Raw genomic sequence first — 19,818 nt, forward strand, 5'->3', positions numbered from 1 at the left:
AAAAGACTTAGTATTTATGGTCTTTAAAGGAAATCACAAAGTTGAGGAGACCAAGGAGGTGTTTAAATTGAAAAGATATATGGAGAACGGTACAAGGGCACTGGAAAAGTTTCAGAAGCAAACCAAGGTGAATCAGATTCAGATAAAAATAATGAAGGTGGATAATCTGTCACAAATGCTTGTGTTCTTGGGTGTTAAGCTTACCAATCTCTCTGGTGCAGATGAGGCCATCTCCAAAGAAGCCAGGACGACACACACACTTGGTCTCGCCATAGCGCCGCTCACACAAGGCATTGGGATCGCACGGGATGCCATCGCAACTTCCAACCTCTGTTACAAGCATGTCCTTACTAAATAATCTCAAGCAGTCATCTACAGGTTTTACATATAACTGGGAAGTCTGAAGGAAATTCTTTTTTAACAAACTTTTGTTAGCTTTCTCCTAGTCGGGAAATATTTGGAGGGCAATAATGCTGCAATTTTTTCTCTCCTCCCGAAGAACCTCACATACAGTTTTACATTAAGCATTTCACATTTACTTCCCTCTCCTGAAAATCCACAATAATTTTCTGTTGGATGCTCTCTTCATATATGTAATGCCCCGACGAGCTTCTTTTCTAAATCCTTCCTATTTCTCAACACGGCCTCTGTGTGTATCGAAATAACACGAGAAATTAATCAAGATCAGGGTATTCCCCGGCTGCCTGGGATTGAACCCGCGACCAGCATGACGGGAGAGCCACTCCTTACCGAGTCGGCCAAAGAGGTACCCCACTGGCTAAGTGGGTTATGGGAGGCTCGTTCATCAGGCCGTCGCCGCACTACATATACACCATAAGCATTACTACAAAATACCCTCAAAAGTATCTTCTCTACCATTATAAAGGTGCATGCTCCACAATGAGGATCTTAGGACAAAATTATAATATTAAATGGCAATGCTTTTATTTTATTTAAGGAAAACTACTGAAACCTATATCTTCATACTGCTTCATACTGTATGCATGAACTATGTATGTATATGTACAGGGGCCTTGCATCCAATGGGTGTTTGTCCACAGTGTCTCATGTCCAATGAGGCATTTTTGGGAGATGAATTTTTAAAAAATTATTGTAACACATTTAAAATGGTCCACCATGCAGCAAATCTTTGCAAACAAATGGCTCAAATCCGCACAGATTTCTGAAATGTGGAAAATTCGTTCATCGTGCACTGCACTTGTCACTCTCAACCAATCAGCTGGAAGTACGGTGCGTGACACCAGCCAATAGTATAAGCGGGAGCAGTCACATGATGTGCAGTGCTGCATTTTCACCAAGATCCGATCAAGTAGCTTGGATGGATCTTTGTTGATCTTTGTTGTATTTTTAAGGTAGTTTTTTTTAAATCCTTCAACACAATTAATTTTCTGCAATGCAAATTTTGTCCAACATGACACAATCTCTAATCAAATTCCCCCAATGGATGCAAAGCCACTGTATGTATGTATGTATCTTTCTATCTATCTATCTATCTATTTACACACACACACACACACACACACACACACACACACACACACACACACACACACACAAACATATTGTGAGAAAGGGGAGACCTAATACAGATTTATAAATTTTGGAATAAAATGGAAGAAGTAGATAATAAGGAGTTACTACTAAGAGAAGGAAGAAAAACCAGCAACACACGAGGACACAGTCAAAAACTGAGAAAAGGAAGATGCTTGAGAAATATAAAAAAATATAGCTTCCCACAAAGCAACATAGAGATGTGGAACAGACTAAGTGAGGATGTGGTATCGGTGAAGAGTGTGCAAAGCTTTAAGGAAAAACTGGACAAATACAGATATGGAGACGGGACCACACGAGTGTAAGCCCAGGCCCTGTAAAACTACAACTAGGTAAATACAACTAGGTAAATAGAAAAAACACACACACACACACACACACACACACACATGTATGCACACAAATACATGCTCAAGATGATTCATGAATTTAAGGCCAAGGTGGATTATAGTAGATATAGAGATGGGACAGCACGAACACAGCTCCTCTCCCACATGCCACGACTAGGTAAATACACACACACACAGGCATGCCATGCACGCACACCTGCCTGCACGCAAAAACACACACACACACAACTAGGTAAATACGCACATCATTACATCAACAAACCTTCAACATCAACTCACTTTCACAGTTGAACCCATCTCCAGTGAAGTCTGGCTTACATGTGCAAGTGAAGCTGCCCGGAGTATTGGTACAGATGGCATTGGTGTGGCAGGAGTGCCGGCTGGTGCTGCATTCATTCAGGTCCAAACAGATTCCTTTGTTTAGTGTGGCATCATACAGCTCCTCATAACCCCGTGCACATACACACCTGTGAATATATCTTGGCTTAGCATGTGTATTCAGATAGGAAAGGCAATACAAATGAATGGTATTACAGTTTAAAGGAAGAAAATACAAACTGGAGATGAAACTTCAATTAGGCTCATCCCTTATTTGATTATCTTTAGGCTCACACGTACCACTAAGCTATGGAACACAAAAGGGATGCAGCTTTTGATGTTGGGTGTTCTTACAATAAGGTACTTTGAAATGCCAGGACTTTCAAGCTGTGTTGGACATATTTGTGGTTATCTCCTATATGTGCATGTGTATTTTCTCAGTTTAAGGAAAAGTTTTCTCATTTGCAACAAAATTGTTCTCAGAACATTTATTATAAAGCAATACAGAATGTACTTAGAAAATGCTGGGATAATATAAGGAATGATTGGAGTAAACAAAAATGTGCACCTTAAGCCTGGTTGAGATAATAAAAGAAACATTAAATATAATACTGATCTAGTCACATAAAGAGAATGGGACATGAGATGACATAATACATATATTCATATGGTTGAAGTTGATATTAAGGACAATTAAGCCATTGTAGAGAGGGGGCACAATTTTCCAATACCTTAGCAAGTTGGAGAATGTTAGGTAAAAGAACTGAAATGTTTAAAGGCAGAGCATACATGGCTAAGGCAAAAATTGAAATCCTTCTCCTGTGGTCACCTTGCAAAGGGTCTGATAAAAAGTGACTGAACAGATGTACAGATAGATTGACAGAGATGGGCAAAATTTCAGACAAACCTCCTAGTAAGTTTCTTAAAAGATGTATAGACAATTAGACATATTGAAAGAATAAAAGATAAACAACTCTTGAGGAGAACTCAAGATGAAAGCTTAAAACTTGGTAAGTGAATGTTCACAGCGTATAACCTTCACAGTTAAAAATTACTTAAAAAAAAAAAAACTTTAACAGTAAACCAATGAATATGGTAAGTTTCCTGCATATCTTTCATGATATTTTGTCCTTCATAGTTTCATAACACATAAATCAGTGACAAGTATGTATTCAATTCAAATTATGCAAAGATGAAATCTCAACTTACCTGAATGTGTCACCATCAACGACACATTGACTATTTTCTCCACACTCTTGCCGTCCCTCGACACAGGGGTCGATCTCTGTGGAGAAAGTACAGCAGTTCCACATATGAAAACAACCAAGGGAAACTCATAATCCATGCAAAATAAAGTATCATAATACCGACAGCCTGACAACACTTCTATAAATAATATCTTACCCTCGAGAGGAGCCAACTTTGCCGAGAGAGCATAACGAACAATCTCCTCTGCAGAATCATACTGGATGAAGATGTTTTCTGGAACCTGCCACAGACATGTAACATAATCTGCATTTAGTGAAAATATCATAGCAATTAGTGTAAGACTGAATTTAAAGTATTCTAAAGACTGCTAAATATTTTTTTGTTCTAAATCAAGCATTTCATGTAAGTAATGTCTCACATCTTCAACATTTTGCATATCTGTGATAACCAACACACACACACACACACACACACACACACACACACACACACACACACACACACATAAAAAAAAGCCTTGAATAAAGTTTCACAAAGGTGTCCTTTATGAAAACTTGAAAATATAAGAGAACTGATTACAATTATATTGAAGAAAACCAATCACAAGTTTCAAAAACAACAAATACCCCCAGTACAGAGGTGATAGTGATTGGATTCTGCAACCAAGCAGTGGAATATGTAGTTGAATACATCACAGTTATTCATGAGATGCAAGAATTACCCAAGTCCTCTCTGGAGAGTATGCTACTGAAAAGTAATCCAACTCATCATGTTTTTGTAAAACAGCAATCTTAATTTGGCACCCAGGAAAACCTGGGATAGAGCCTCTAAGTTCTGATGGTGCTGTGAAATGAAAGTGACTGAAATAAAAAGAGGAGGATGGTGAAAAAAATAATGAATAAATTAGTTCAAGAAGTGTCTTGATACTTCTCTCAAAATACCTACTCCATATCTCCTTCACTGCCTTACTTTGCTCTGCATTCATGTCAGCACTCTTTAAGTCTTCTTCCAAATATGTTTTACTACATCCTCTCTACTATACATACTGTATTCCTGCTTTACTGCTTTCCATAATAATATGAATGTTGAGGATTGCCGTCTTTTTGATTTAAAATACCTCAAGCAAATCAACAGGGATGGCTTGCATCAACTCACTATACTGAGGCTTTACTTTATACCTACAATGACTTGGAGACTAATTAGCATATACGTCTTTATGTCAGTAACTTAAAAAGCTGTACAGCTTTGCCTCCATGGTGTAGTAGTTAATTAACATGACTAGCTACAAATTCATGGGGCTGGGTTTAGATGAACGCAGGGGATGCACAGCCCGCCCAGCCATTACTGCTCCCTTTTGAGATAGTCAATAAATGGGTACCTAAAGAAACTTGGGGGAGGTAAACTTTGGTAATGGGTTCTTATCCATACAGGCTCAAAGTCCCATGAAATGGAAATGAGCACTTTGGCCACACAAAGCTATAGCTCATGCTCCCAACCTTAGCTTTACTTTTTACAACTTTGGCACAAAGAAGGAAAAGTTGCGAATCCAAGTGTGTTGTGTGTTCAGACACAACAGTACAAAGAACAAAAGTAATAACCATTTACCTTGAGTCTTAGAGTCTCTTGTTCTCCAACATCCAGGGCCCTCCATTCACAATCATCAAAGTCTATAGTTGTCTCTACAGTAAATGGAGTGTCAATACTTTGCCCTTTCAGTCGAAATACTCGACTAGACCTTGCCCTTAGTTGACCTGAAAGTAATTCCTTTTTAATTAGTTTCATTATTTTGCTCAAAATTTCTTCCAAGACAACAAAGTTATCACATGAAAACTATGACCTCAACTATAACTTTAATAATAATAACAATAATAATCATAATCATAATCATAATAATAATAATAATAATAATAATAATAATAATAATAATAATAATAACAAAGTATCAATATATTAGGGTTCCAGAATATATGGGAGTAAAATTTGGAGCCACATATATTCAATTCAAATGTGTGCTCATGTGTCTAAACAAAGAAAAAGTTAATCAAGCAAGTTAAGGTAAAAAGTAGTTGAATTCCTCCTTATTGAAATATCTGACAGGCCTCCAGTCATTATGATGAAGTTTCCCATACTAAGCCCAACAGGCCCTTGGTTTGGGCCAGTAAAGTGGGATCCTAGGTAGCTATATTAAGAAAATAACATTCATAAACTGTGGAAATAAACAGTTGCTTGCGTGAAAATGTGCACCAAAATATCCAACTTCAAATGTCAAAGTAAATTATAACTATGAAAACAATAACAAAATGTAATCTTAGAAGTGACTCAGTGAACACAAAATTTGTTATACTGTTACCTTACCAGGCTTGACTTTGGTATATTCTTCACTGAATGCATTCATTTCAATCTTTGAGCCGACAGGGATTGTTGGGACAGAGCCAGTGATTTGAGTCTTCACCTTAACATAGTTGAAGACATCAAGTCCCTGCAGAAGAGAGTATTGGGATCTCGAGTTATTAAAATACATGCTGTACGCAAATTTTAGTTACAGGCTGTATTGCTACTTTTCCTTAAAAAAATAAATAAATAAATGTTCATTGTTATAGGTAACCTGTAGTAATACGTACTTATATGATAAAAAATTTAAAAAACTAGTACAATGTCAGTTGAAAAATAAACAACAGGATCAGGAAGGTTTATGGATATTCTAAACAAGAAAAGGGCAATAAAAAATGCAGCAACAATATGAATTACAGCAATCATTTATGGTTTAGAATTGTTCTTTACAAATAATTTCTTAAAAAAATCAAAGAGGTACCAAGTATTTGAGAAATAAATGTGACATAAAACTACAACAAAGAGATAATAATATTTTACTTGCCTTAAACTGTTGCTGCACCTCAACTCGATGGCCAGTCTGAGGAAAGTCCACCTCCACTGTGCGGTTCAAGCTGCCGCCTGAAGCCAAGGAGGAGAATAAATCAAATACAAGGTTTCACAATTACTTTCTAAATGACTATCACTAATAAAGAATGCAAGACCTCTTTTTGTCACAATAGGCAGAGTAAAAGTAAACAGACCAAAGAATAGTGATGTTCTTGCAAACAGAGGATCGAGGAGATTCCCCACTAATATAATGAGTCATATCTGTTTGGAGAGGTAGAGATGTTTTGATACTCCCTGCTTGGAAGAGTTTAATATGTTGGTAGGAAAAAACAGATGAAGGAAAACTGTTCAGAGTTGACCAATGAAAAAGACCAAAGGTGGGCATTCCACAGTTTAAGTCCGCTAATCGCTAATCTGCTAATAGCGGACAAACAAAAAAATTGCGGAATGGCATTAGCGGAAAATTTGAAAAATTAGCGGATTTGCAGCTAGCGGAATGCCAAAATTATGGTCCGCTAACGCAAACTTTAAAAAAACGACAACAATGAAATTTCCGGGAAATTCAAGAATATTCTTGAAAGTATGTAGAAACTTGTAGATTAAGGTGGCTAGACGTCCTGGATTTTCTGGGACAGTCCCAGATTTTAATGGTTCGTCCCAGAAATAAAATTTTCCCGGATTTCACGCACAGTGTAAAGTAATTTCATTGGAAAGTTTGTTTTTAACAACCAATGAAGGGTTAGTGGACTAAAAAATGGTTAGCGGACTGTTGTGGACTTCATTAGTGGACTAAAAAAAAAAAATATTAGTGTTAGCATTAGCAGATTTGTGACAGCCGGAAAATTTGTGGATTAGCGATTAGCGGAATGCCGAACAAAGTTAGCGGAATTGCGAATTGCGGACTAACAAAAAATTAGCAGGTGCCCACCTCTGAAAAAGACCAAAAAATGAAGATACTGTATTAGTGAATTCAGGCATTACAAATTTGGACAATAGGGGTGAGCTGGAGTAGAAAAACTTGTGCGGCAAAGTCATGGAAAGTGTACAAACATGCAGTTAGCAAGTTTAGAAGAACATTTAGCTTGAAAATATCAATAAAAAAATAGAGGGAGCAACATTTGTAAAAGAATTTTGGAGGTGGGGGCCCTCTATTAGCACTTTCCTTACTTAGAGATTTCATGTCGAGCAATAAAATGGAAACAGTCCTGAGCTGATATATGATGATGCTTATGATATTTTATGATGTTTTCAGGTTATGGAAATGCTTTGTCAGTTAAAGTTTGTGTAAAATTGCTCTCAGAATTTTTTGGGGGTCTTGAGGCCCTTTTTTTGGGGGGGGCGCCAAACATTTGCAAAAATTAACTATTCACGTGGGTGCATGTTCCCTACTTCCCGGATATAAGGGGGAACAGATGTATATATAGACATGTATATAATGCTTACCTGTTAAGGAAAAGCCATTTTTCACATTATTTACTGGTGATGCAAAAAGCCAAGCAATGCCGGTGCCAATGGCAGTGATGCTTTGCAGGTCATAGCCAATCTGTGAAGGAATTCTTGAGAGCGCCGTGTAGCTGCGACCCTCGGAAGTCAGCACATAAGAATGGAGATCCGCATCAGTTAGTGTTACTCCATTGATATCTCCAATTACCTTGCCATTTATTCGAATGGGTTCCCCTGAAAAAAAAAGTAATAAATAAATGGTCCATGATTCAGGTAGCTAATGGCCATTGCCATTCGTCTACAATTCTTATGGGTACTTTAAAATGTACCCACTGGGCTATGGGAATTTACTATTCATATAAAAGAAATATTATCCATATATGACAATATTTCAGTTTCCTCAGGATGTACTGCAAAAAAATAATAAATTGAACTTGTAGACAACTGTCAGTCTTGACTAACTGTCAAATATTATCAAATACAAACGATTTTCTCACATATTTAGGGATACAATGCCATTTCATGTATTATGTAAGATATGAGTAAAACCCACACTGGCCGATGAAAAATGCATAATTTGTATATTTACTAAGTAATTTTCCACCACCTTCAGTGATTCGAAGATGGTGGCAGTGTCCACTGAAACCGTTCTTAAATATACATCTTCTGTCTGCCAGTGTGGGTTTTATTCACATCAAGAATGTCATGTCAGTGTAATTACTCCAACCTACAATATATGAGGTTACAGTCCTCTTCACAGCTACAGCAGAACCATGGAGTGTAAGCAATACATAATAAAACTCAACTAGTAGTAGAACACTATGTCCTTATTACCACCCAAATTACTCAAACAAACCTTTAGGAACACAGTTAATGCCATTCCCCAGATAGTCCTCTTCACAACTGCAGCAGAACCCTGGAGTGTAGTCGATGCATTTAGCTTTGGAGTGACACAAGGAGCCGCCCAAGGCACAGGACTGGATCAGGTCTGCGTCCTGATTCGTGCTTTCGTCCACATCCAAATCTGGAGGCTGCACAGTCTCGCTCAGACTCAGCTGTCCAATGCGGAACATCCAGACTCCTGGGTTGCCACAGTTACTCCATCTGAGCAGAAAACCCATTATTGAAGTCACATTTTGAGGATACAGAGAACACACACACACACATCAAGATGTCATGGAAGGAAGATGAAAGAGGAAGCCTGTAGAAGACATAAAAAAAAGAGCTTTCCACATAGAGTGGTGGATACATGGAACGGCCTGGAAAAGATGCTGTCCATGCAAAGACGAGTCATGTTATTTATTACCTAAATATGGCTCAAAGGATGGAGGGCGTAGGCATACATCCTAACTCCTGGGTTGTTAATTATAGTTACCACTTCGAAGGATGTATTCATATACCGAGGTAACCTTTTGAGTGTATCAGAGAATATTCCAATGCACACACACGGATAAACACGGTGGGTGGGACCCCATGCGCTCACGAGGTTTGCTGTGGTGTGGTCAGCAGAGCCAACGGCATAGCCTACTTATTGGGCGTGAGGAGGAAAGGTCCTTTCTACTCTATCTTTATCTTTCTTGGGTAGATCTAGACAAGGCAGGCATGCAGGTGATGGTTATGGTGATGGCCACGCTTCACCCTGCAGGTAACTGGTGGATTCACTCATAAACCACCAAACTAGACGATTCGGACACGTATAGGGTGGTTCGAAGGTTCGAGGCACGCTCACAATAAGAGAGAGACTATACACTAACATCAAACAGAAGAAAGTAGATAATGTTCGAATAGACCGTAATCCTTTAGACAGTGGCTGATAATGATTATGAAGTTAGGATTCTATGCATTTCTCACCAATGAAAATATACTGCGAAAACGTCCGTTTGTCACGAAACTGGTAAATTCTGCTTAATTAACCGCAGAATTGTCTCGTGATTTTTGCAGTTCTGTTTAACCGCCTCCATTCATTCCCATCTAATACGACTCTTCTGTGGCTAATGCAAACACAATAATCATCCTGACACTGATGTTCATATTAACGGTGATGAACATACATAAAAAAACAATGTTGCCAAAATGTTACCAATGTTGTCACACTTATTCCATCTGAGTAAATATTTTAATACTGAGGTGCTCTCCTGAGTAATCAAGTCGACATTCATGTACACACACACACAAAACAAGATTTGGAAACAACTAAAAAAATGGACGTGTTAGTGGTCTGTCTCTTGTACTGCACCAGAATAATTATTATAATATTGATGTTCCTCATGTAGGCCACTTACTTGTCAAGGCTTCTCACTTGGTCGGTGCCGGAGCCCTTCAGCAGGAAGTACCTGCCGTCCCCAGACACCAGGCCGGCCTGGCCCCGGGCATCAGCCAGGCTCGGGTTCTTGCCGTCGCCCTTGAGCCACTGGATGCCGCCGTCAGCGTAGTGGAAGAGCGCGTAAGACTCCTGGCCGTCAGTAACCAAGATGAGCTGGTACGTGTTGATCTACAAAGGATAGTTAATATTAGGTTACAGAATTATGATGAAGCCATATTCATCCTAAATCTTGATTCAATTAATGATTATAAAATAACAGCCGAGGAACATGAAGTACGTAGTTTCAATTGCATGACGATCGAGCTCACGGTCACTTCAGCAATTCTACATTAGGTCCTTAAAGTGCACCTTTTTCCTTTTCTTTAATACTGATTGAGGTAAAGCGAGTGTACACTGTGATGAGGCAAATAAATGTCACCATTAACAAACGTTGCGGTATGGTACAAGCTACGTAGAAGAGGCAGTCCAAGGGCCGAAAATAACCCCGCAGTTTTATCTTAGGTATTGCCCTCTTGACTACTTTGCAGGCCTCTTGACATAACTATATAGGAGACTTGGGTATGCCTCCTGCCATCTGGAATTAGTGTTTATTTGTGAGGTACTGACCGGCATGTTAAGTCTAACGCCAGCCAGCGCGGGAGAGCTACACTGACATTAAATAACCCTGTGGTCGCCTCACCCTGTCCGTGCGCTGGTTGTAGGGCCCAACACCGTCCCATGTCACGATGAAGACACCTTTTGGCTCGAAGGCTGCGGCGTCGCTGAAGTGCTGTCTTACCTCCGCCTTAGCTCGAGCCACTGTACCTGGATCTGACGTCTCTCTGTTGGTGGTGAAGGAAAAATAGAAGTGAGGGACATTCTTTGTCTGTCTGTTTATCTAGTCTGTCTGTCCATAGTCTTCTCTCTCTCTCTCTCTCTCTCTCTCTCTCTCTCTCTCTCTCTCTCTCTCTCTCTCTCTCTCTCTCTCAAGAAGAAAGAAAGTGCAAACCAGACCGGAAAATATTATTATAAAAGAGTCTAATATTTACTGGCCCGTTTTACACTTTCATTAGCCTGGCTTCATCATTAGCCTGGCTTCCTGATAGTCACTCTATCATGAAGCCAGACAACGAGTGAAATGACTGGTAAATCAGGCAAAGCGTAGGTATGAAGAAAACATTGCCGCCAACTGTAAAACTAATCCAAAGCCTTTCTTCAATTATATAAACAACAAAAAGGCGATAAGAAGTGGGACTGGACCCTTAATTAACTGACAGCGATGGTAAACTAGTAACTGAAAGCCAGCGCGTTGTGAACTTATTGAACCATTACTTTTTCTTGGTATTCTGTACTATATCATCGACATCAGCGATTACAATCAGTGACATCTCAAGTAATGGACGGCTTACTCTTTTGATTTTGCGGCGCCCTTGTTATTAAGCCGCGAATTTTGGAAAATCAACCGCTTTGGTGCGAATCGCCATAACTCCCTTATTTCTGGGGCTACAGAAAAGTTTTTGATATCAATCGACGGCAAAATGAAAGGGCTATATTCCAAAACTAGCGACCGGGCTCGGAAACCGACATGAAAGATGTCTAAAAAAACTATTCTTGAGTTCCCAACCTTGAAACCGCTCATTTTTTGAGAATTTCAAAAAACTTATTTAACAAATGATTTATCCCTGCCAATGTGCTTTCCAATATGGTGCATAACATTTCCCTACTCCCAGTAGTTTCGTCGCTCGAGCTCGAAACGTAAACCCTGTCGAGAGCGATTTTGACGAACTCCAGACACTTTGCCATTTTCGTTTAGTGTGGCCTTGCTATTGCCTCTAGAAGGCTGTAATTTTGCATGTAGTCCCTCTTGGCAACGTAGTTTGACCAACTCGAAGGATTGTTTGATAGCTCAATTCCTAGTTCGTCGTCGAGCCGTCACAAAATAGCCTGTTTTTCGGTCCTTTTGCCGCGATTTGGACACGTCCTAGTTTTTTGCTTATAACTTTTTATTTATTTATTTAATGCTTTCCACTTTTTTCTGATTATTAATTTGTATTTTAAGAGCTTTCATTCGCCACCAAGCACGCCTTCCTAGCTTTAGTAGTTTTTGCTCGAGCTCGACCAGAAGTCGCGACGAACATTCGCCGAATCTGACTGACGCCACAAAAAATAATATATCTGCATAAAAAATCATAAATGAGCATTTCAATATGTTGTTGGCATTAAATTTAATAGGATTCCAGTTAGGTTTAAGGACAGACCTCCCTAGTCTGGACCATAGGGTCTGTGTGGTCTGAATATCTATGTAAATCTCTCTCTCTCTCTCTCTCTCTCTCTCTCTCTCTCTCTCTCTCTCTCTCTCTCTCTCTCTCTCTCTCTCTCTCTCTCTCTCTCTCTCTCTCTCTCTCTCTCTATGTACAACGTTTTACGGCATTAATTTAATAACAGCGACTCATTGATATTAGGAGACTTTAATCTCCCTCATATTGACTGGGCGACTGTCGGGTACAGAAAGCGAGTCACATAAAATGACTGAATTGTCAGAGGATAATTACCTACGTCAAATAGTTACTGAACCAACTCGACAAAATGATACACTAGATCTTGTTATAGCAACCAAGATAATCTAGTGGGTAATGTTACGGTAGAAGAACATCTCGATTCTTGCGATCATAAGATTAGTGCGCGTCGGTAATAAGGCTCAAACAACAGTGACTGAAACTAAAGTACTCGTGCCTGATTTCAAAGGAGCAAACTTCGTAGAAATCCGACAAAAATTAACAGAAATACAACTGTAAGATGATTGCAATGTAGAGGAAGCCTGGCGAAACTTTAAAAATCAATTACTCACTCAGCAGAACACATTTGTCCCGTTTTGCGAGAAGCGACGAAACACTAATAAAAGACCACCTTGGTTTAATAGCGAAATCAAACTCTCTGTTAAGAAGAGAAATTTGCTTTACAGGCTAAAGAAAGGGTAAAACACGCCCGAAAATAAAAGACTTTATCATGAAGCCAGGCGACGCGTCAAAAGATTAATATGTCAGCAAAACGTAGATATGAAAAAAACAAAACATTGCAGCCATCTGTAAAAATAATCCGAAATCTTTCTTCAGTTATATAAACAACGGAAAGGCAATAAGAAGTAGATTTAACTGACGGTGCCGGCGAATTGGTGACTGAAAAGCAATGCGTTGCGAACTTGAACTATTTTCCTCAGTATTTAATACCTGCAGTCTAACCGCCATTACCCCCAACACCACCGACGACAAGAGCCCTAACGTAAATCTCGTTCATGCATTGCCTAAATTTGTAATAACTACCGATGAAGTCCTCAATGCTCTCCAATCCCTTAAAACAAATAAAAGCTCAGGACCAGACAATATATATCCTATACTACTTAAAAGAAACAAAGAGAAATACTCTCCTCTCTCACAACCGTATTCAATATGTCCTTGCGACAAAGCATCGTCCCTTCGGATTGGGAAATAGCTAACGGAACACCAGTTTTTAAGAAAAGAGACAAAAAATACCGAGTAATTACAGGTGCTTTAGTCTATTTTCAGTAGTAGGTAAGCTACTCGAGTGCACAATTAGACAAACTTGTAATTTACCATGAAAGCTACTCATAAATTAAGGATTCACAACATGGATTCCGTAACAAGAGATCCTGCCTATCAAACCTACTGACCTTTTATAACCTCCTCTTCTCAGTGTATGACATAACCAAATCACTGGACGTAGCATATCTTGATTTCCAGAAAGTGTTTGATAAAGTTCCATATCATAAATTGTTTTATATATTAAAGCAACTAGGTATTGACGGTCAAGTACATCAATGGATCGCAAATGGGTTGATCAATAGACAGCAAAAGGTTGTGATCGACGAATTTAACTCAGAGTGGGAGCCTGTCACAAGTGGTGTCCCTCAGGGATCGGTTCTTGCCCAGCGCAGTTCATTATTTACATCAAAGATGTGAAAGTTGGACTCCGTAATCTCGTTAGTAAATTTGCAGACGACACAAAGATGTTCCTGATTGTATCTTGTTGTAGCTCGGTCCTCACTGACGAAGACAGACAAAACCACCAAGAAAATTTGCATAAAATTTCAGCTTGGTCTGATAGATGGGAGATGCCCTTTAATATGGATAAGTGCCTGAATACGAGCCTGAGACGGAGACTTTGCTTTATAAGTATGGGCCCGGGTTCCTCAAGTTGAACAAGAAATAAGAGGTTTGATTACGAAATGAGTGGCGTTAAACTCAATAGCATTTAATGCGTCAAAGATCTGGGTGTCAAAATCGCGTCAAACCATCAAATTCTCACAGCAATGCATCGATGCAGCAAATAAAGCGAACAAATTGCTGGGCTTCAATAAAAAAAAAATTTTATTAAAAAAAAATGTATCACTCCCGCTTTACAATAGTTTAGTGACTTTAGTCAGACCCCACTTGAAATATGTGGTACAGTTCTGATCTCCCCACCATGCAAAGGACATTGCTAAATTAGTTGTTCAACGTTGGGTAACAAAAATGATCCCTTACTTGCGCAACAAACCTTATGACGAAAGGATCTCAACTTTAACATGTTTTCTCTTGAGAAACGTCGCCTCCGAGGAAAACTGATCCAATGTTTTAAAATACTTAATGGCTTTACGAATGTGGACAAATCAAAATTGTTTATCATCAATGACACTTTGCGAACGAGAATTAATGGCACAAAATTTAAGTGTAAATAAGGAAATTCAGACTGCACCAAATTTTTCTTCACCAACGTTGTAGTGCGAGAATGGCATAAGCTCCCACCTTCAGTGGTCCAGTGTAACACGATTGACTCCTTTAAAACAAGCTCGACCGACACTTCCTTCAACTTAATATTTACCAAAGTAGAAAAGCAAAGTTTTGAAGCAATCTGATTAATATATAATCACTTAGATTTAAGGACAGACTACCTAGTCTGGACCATAGGGTCTGTGTGGTTTGAATTTCTACGTAAATTAATAAAAAATCTCTCTCTCTCTCTCTCTCTCTCTCTCTCTCTCTCTCTCTCTCTCTCTCTCTCTCTCTCTCTCTCTCTCTCTCTCTCTCTCTGTGCATTGTTTCTTCGCCTCCAAACTCACCTGTACCATATTGCCCCCGCCTCCCTCGCGTCCACGTCTGAGTAGAACGGAGCGATGATCGGGTACTCGAGAGGGAACTGGACGTTGAAGAAGTTTGGGATCTCCGTCAGGAAGGAGATGAAACCGTTGCTGTTGATCTGTTGAAAAGAAGGAGAACGCATTCTGAATTTTCTTTACTTTTTGCATTTTGTGGAAGAGTGCCTCAAAAACTCAATTTCTCCACCTATCAACTCGACATAATCTTCCAAACACCTATCCTCTATTCTTCGATAACACTCAGCTGTCACCTTCTTCAACACTAAATATCCTTGGTCTATCCTTAGCTCAAAATCTCAACTGGAAACTTCACATCTCGTCTCTCACTAAATCTGCTTCCTCGAGGTTGGGCGTTCTGTATCGTCTCCGCCAGTTCTTCTCCCCTGCACAATTGCTATCCATTTACAGGGGCCTTGTCCGCCCTCGTATGGAGTATGCGTCTCACGTGTGGGGGGGCTCCACTCACACAGCTCTTCTGGACAGAGTGGAGTCTAAGGCTTTTCGTCTCATCAGCTCTCCTCCTCTTACTGCTAGTCTTCTACCTCTTATATTCCGCCACCATGTTGCCTCTCTCTCTATCTTCTATCGATATTTTCACGCTGACTGCTCTTCTGAACTTGCTAACTGCATGCTTCCCCCCTCCCGCGGCCCCGCTGCACACGACTTTCTACTCTTGCTCATCCCTATACTATCCAAACCCCTTATGCAAGAGTTAACCAGCATCTTCATTCCTTCATCCCTTACACTGGTAAACTCTGGAACAGCCTTCCTTCGTCTGTATTTCCTCCTGCCTATGACTTGTCCTCTTTCAAGAAGAGTGTATCAAGACACCTCTCCACCCGAAATTGACCTCTCTTTTGGCCACTCTTCTATTTTCTGTTGTTGGGAGCGGCAAGTAGCGTTTTTTTTTTTTATACACTGTTTTGTTGCTCTTTTGTTGTAAAAAAAAAAAAAAAAAATATATATATATATATATATATATATATATATATATATATATATATATATATATATATATATATATATATATATATATTCATACTGTCGGAGTCAGGGAGGGTTTGGCAATCTAAAATACTAGGAGAGCTATTGTTTTTATCTCAATTTTCACACAAAAAAGTAGTACCATCGGATCTGCTCTGCAAAAATATTTGGCTCATTTATTGACTAGTCCGACATAAAAAAGGAATATGTACTTATAAATAATAAAACATTATATTTTTTTTGTTCATTCCCAGTGGTGTATTGATCATAATAATAAAAGAAAATCAAATTTAATAGAATATGCCTCGCTATTCAGTTTGCTTTTATGTATGAGAATATCCACGAAACAAAGTAATATGGGGAAGCCCTCTGCCTCATGGCCATGTCAGTTCAGTTTTGACTTTTGTTTGGTCTAATAATCGTAACAAAAATTAAAGAAATTTGTTAATGGGCTTATGCAATTCTCCACAAAAACTATGTTATTATAATCACTTTCTCATTTTTTTTATAGTTTGAGAATTACCTTAGCTTCGTTAATATTGATAAAAGTTCAACTTTGATCAATCATCGTTTGTTTTCTTAAGTTTGCACTGTATATCCCCTGTAATAATCCTTCTTATGCTGTGGACTGGGATGGCTGTAAAAATCTGTACACCAGAGAATAATTATAAATGCGTATCAATGAGAGAGAGAGAGAGAGAGAGAGAGAGAGAGAGAGAGAGAGAGAGAGAGAGAGAGAGAGAGAGAGAGAGAGAGAGAGAGAGAGAGAGAGAGAGAGAGAGAGAGAGAGAGAGAGAGAGAGAGAGAGAGAGAGAGAGAGAGAGAGAGAGAGAGAGAGAGAAAATACATGTTCTTGCAAAGGCTGTGAGTTATGTGCTGCTTCAGTTAAGGCATGTGAGAGGTCATACGATTCTCGAACTCCTAAGTATTTACATTCGGCATTGCAGTATCAACTCGCAAAGCGTCGGCTAATCTCATCCAAGACGGTTAGACTCCCTTTAGTAGTCTGTTGTATTTTTTTTGCCACGAATATTTTAATCAGTCAGTTAACCACTCTCCCTCGACAGGCCGTTCGTTAAATCTTATCCTTATACTAATCACTGAAAACTGAAAACATGCTGTCGCTCAAAAGCCCGGTAAGAGGCATATCAAATTAAACACGAGTAAAAGGAAGCAATACGTTTGTCAGTTGGAAAACCCCCCACTTGAGTACACGTAATTGACTGCTCTTTCGGCCACATCTTCGGATTCTTTACAGGAGCAGCGGACTTTTTTTATAGTTTCCTTTTTTTTTGTGCCCTTGTGCTGTCTCCTTTGCTGTAAAAAAAAATAGCCATCCGTGTTTTCAGTTGGAAGGCCAGGAAAGGGCACAACAGAATAATCATGATAAACGATTAGGGGAGGGCCAGACGAGATTCAGTTAATTAGAAAAGTGCACAGCAAATAACACATGAGTGGGGGAGTGCCATGAGCGTTGTTGTTAAAGGGACCAAAAAAGAAGTGTTTGGTAAATAAATATGAACACGGGAAAGCTACTCATGTTGTTCGCCAGTAAAGCGGTAGAAGTATAACAAAAGAAACACGAGAAAGACACATCCATACTTGTCAGAAAGCCAGGAATACCTTACTGGAGTTAACACAAGGGTTGGAAAAGACATACGGGAAAATCTAGAGAAGGGCAGCACAAAATAAGTGAAGTAATCTATGGGTGAGTAGTCTAAGAGCCGTATTACTAAACATTTCGCCGTCCAAGAACACATATTTGAATTAGAACCCGATTGACCCTCTCTTTAACCTTTAGAAATAGGTAATGTGAGAAGCCAAGGTGTCTTATAATATCGACGTTTAAGTGAATCCCTTGGAGCAGCAACCTAACCTCAGTAAAATAGTATCCTTACCCAATTTCAACGGTAGGGAGTTCTCAGTTTTTATGTGGTGAGGAAAAGAAGCTGGAGTTAAGACAAAGTTTCGGAGTGATAATATCCTATGATGCAGAGTAGTTGCCTTACGTGTTTATAAGCAAAAAACTAAAAGCAGAAAAGTGTGGACAAATACAAACACGAGTAACCTACTCAACTCTGCTTTCCTCACCGTAATGAAAATGACGTAGGGAAGTGAACGTATTGTGAATTTCTAAAATCTATATAGCATTATTTTTCGGCACAGGAATCAGGGCAAAGGCAAAACACACACACACACTCACACTCACACTCACACACACACACACACACACACACACAGACAGACCCGCAACACCATGCTCCCACAAGACAGAAAGCTGCCGACTGAGGAAAAATAATCCGAAGTACTTGAAAATTAAGGAGCTGTATTGCCTAATGTTATAGGCAGGATGAATACCCCTTCAGCACAACTGTTCGGTGAGTAAATATTTCGATCCCTTTATCGCCGGATACAGGTTCGTTTTTACCCACCCACCAATATCTATCTACCTATTATCTATCTCTGTCTATGTGCATCTATATCTATCTATCTATCTAAGTGTGTGTGTGTGTGTGTGTGTGTGTGTGTGTGTGTGTGTGTGTGTGTACAAATATATCTGAAGAAACAATATCACATACTTCGATGATTAATACTGATATGATTAACTCTGGCTGTTTTCTAGTCAATTAATAACAACACCGGCAAAATATTCTCCCCCATACACAGATAAACCCACGTCCGAAGGATATTATACTTACGAATATCGAATCGTATATCTGGCCGAAGAAGACGATGGGAACTCTCAGTCTTGTTTCCGGGGAGGAGATTTCGTCCTCGTCTGGCAGGGGCGTGTCTCCGGCGTCCTCACCGAAGCGATAGAAATAGGACTTGAGCACCGCGCGGGAGGGAGCCACTAGCAGCGTCGCCAACAGAACGAAATAGAGAAGGAAGCCCCGAAGCTCCATGGTGGCTGGGAGAGGTCCGGGCCCCAGGGAGAGCACTGTTGGTCCCTCACCGGCGAAGGGAGGAAAACGAGTCTTTCAAGAGGCTGTCTGGTGGAGCGTTAACACTACGACAACATGGTCCCACTGCTTGCTGATAAGGCTTCCGTCATTCTGTTTTCAGGAGAGCGTTGAGTAATGGAGATTATGAAGCACTGGCGGCGACAATAGGCACAAACAAACACACACGTACGCCTCTCGCAATACTCCTAAACGAGGGCATAAACAACGATCACATTCCCCACGAGACACGCCACGGTTGAGAACTTTGCCGCCTATCTCGAGTGGCGGTACTACACATCTGAAGCACGTCCTAGTTTCTGAGGGGGCGTTTGTACCGTATTTGAGGTGGAGATAAGACATTAACGTAACAGGACCTTTGAATGGAGATGGTCGGGGTCCGTTGATGCTTTATTTAGCTCGAGTGTGTTCCGTGACAACCGAAATAGACTCGACAGTACATGAACCGCACGCCGCGAGGGAGACGCAGGTGTTCGGTGCTCTCACATACAAGTGGATGAGTGTCGTTTAGGAGGCTGGTTAATCTGACCTGTTTGTGCTACTTGATCTAGACCCTCTACCTCCCCTCGTGCCTCACCACCACCACCACCACCTCCTCCTCCTCTCCTCTCCTTGAGGCTCCTGATAATCCTAGATAAGATGGCT

The 19,818-nt window shown here is 39.9% G+C and overlaps 1 protein-coding gene across 6 annotated transcripts in view; it reads right to left on the bottom strand.

Annotated features, from left to right (window-relative positions):
- Positions 1–19,818, bottom strand: part of LOC127009651 (nidogen-like) — a 45,449-nt gene that overhangs the window by 22,850 nt on the left and 2,781 nt on the right. For all 6 annotated transcript variants that reach the window (XM_050882909.1, XM_050882913.1, XM_050882911.1 and 3 more), the window contains exons 2-14: positions 18,910–19,266; positions 15,191–15,327; positions 10,775–10,916; positions 10,055–10,263; positions 8,629–8,876; positions 7,773–8,006; positions 6,325–6,401; positions 5,805–5,928; positions 5,055–5,200; positions 3,645–3,729; positions 3,450–3,525; positions 2,202–2,389; positions 205–330 (exon numbers count right to left, since the gene is read on the bottom strand). In XM_050882909.1, coding sequence (XP_050738866.1) covers positions 205–330; positions 2,202–2,389; positions 3,450–3,525; positions 3,645–3,729; positions 5,055–5,200; positions 5,805–5,928; positions 6,325–6,401; positions 7,773–8,006; positions 8,629–8,876; positions 10,055–10,263; positions 10,775–10,916; positions 15,191–15,327; positions 18,910–19,116 — 1,999 coding nt within the window. In that variant the 5' untranslated portion in view covers positions 19,117–19,266. The remainder of the gene's footprint in view (positions 1–204; positions 331–2,201; positions 2,390–3,449; positions 3,526–3,644; positions 3,730–5,054; positions 5,201–5,804; positions 5,929–6,324; positions 6,402–7,772; positions 8,007–8,628; positions 8,877–10,054; positions 10,264–10,774; positions 10,917–15,190; positions 15,328–18,909; positions 19,267–19,818) is intronic.

The sequence above is a fragment of the Eriocheir sinensis genome, chromosome 41 (assembly GCF_024679095.1).
Source record: "Eriocheir sinensis breed Jianghai 21 chromosome 41, ASM2467909v1, whole genome shotgun sequence".
NCBI classification, from domain to species: domain Eukaryota; kingdom Metazoa; phylum Arthropoda; class Malacostraca; order Decapoda; family Varunidae; genus Eriocheir; species Eriocheir sinensis.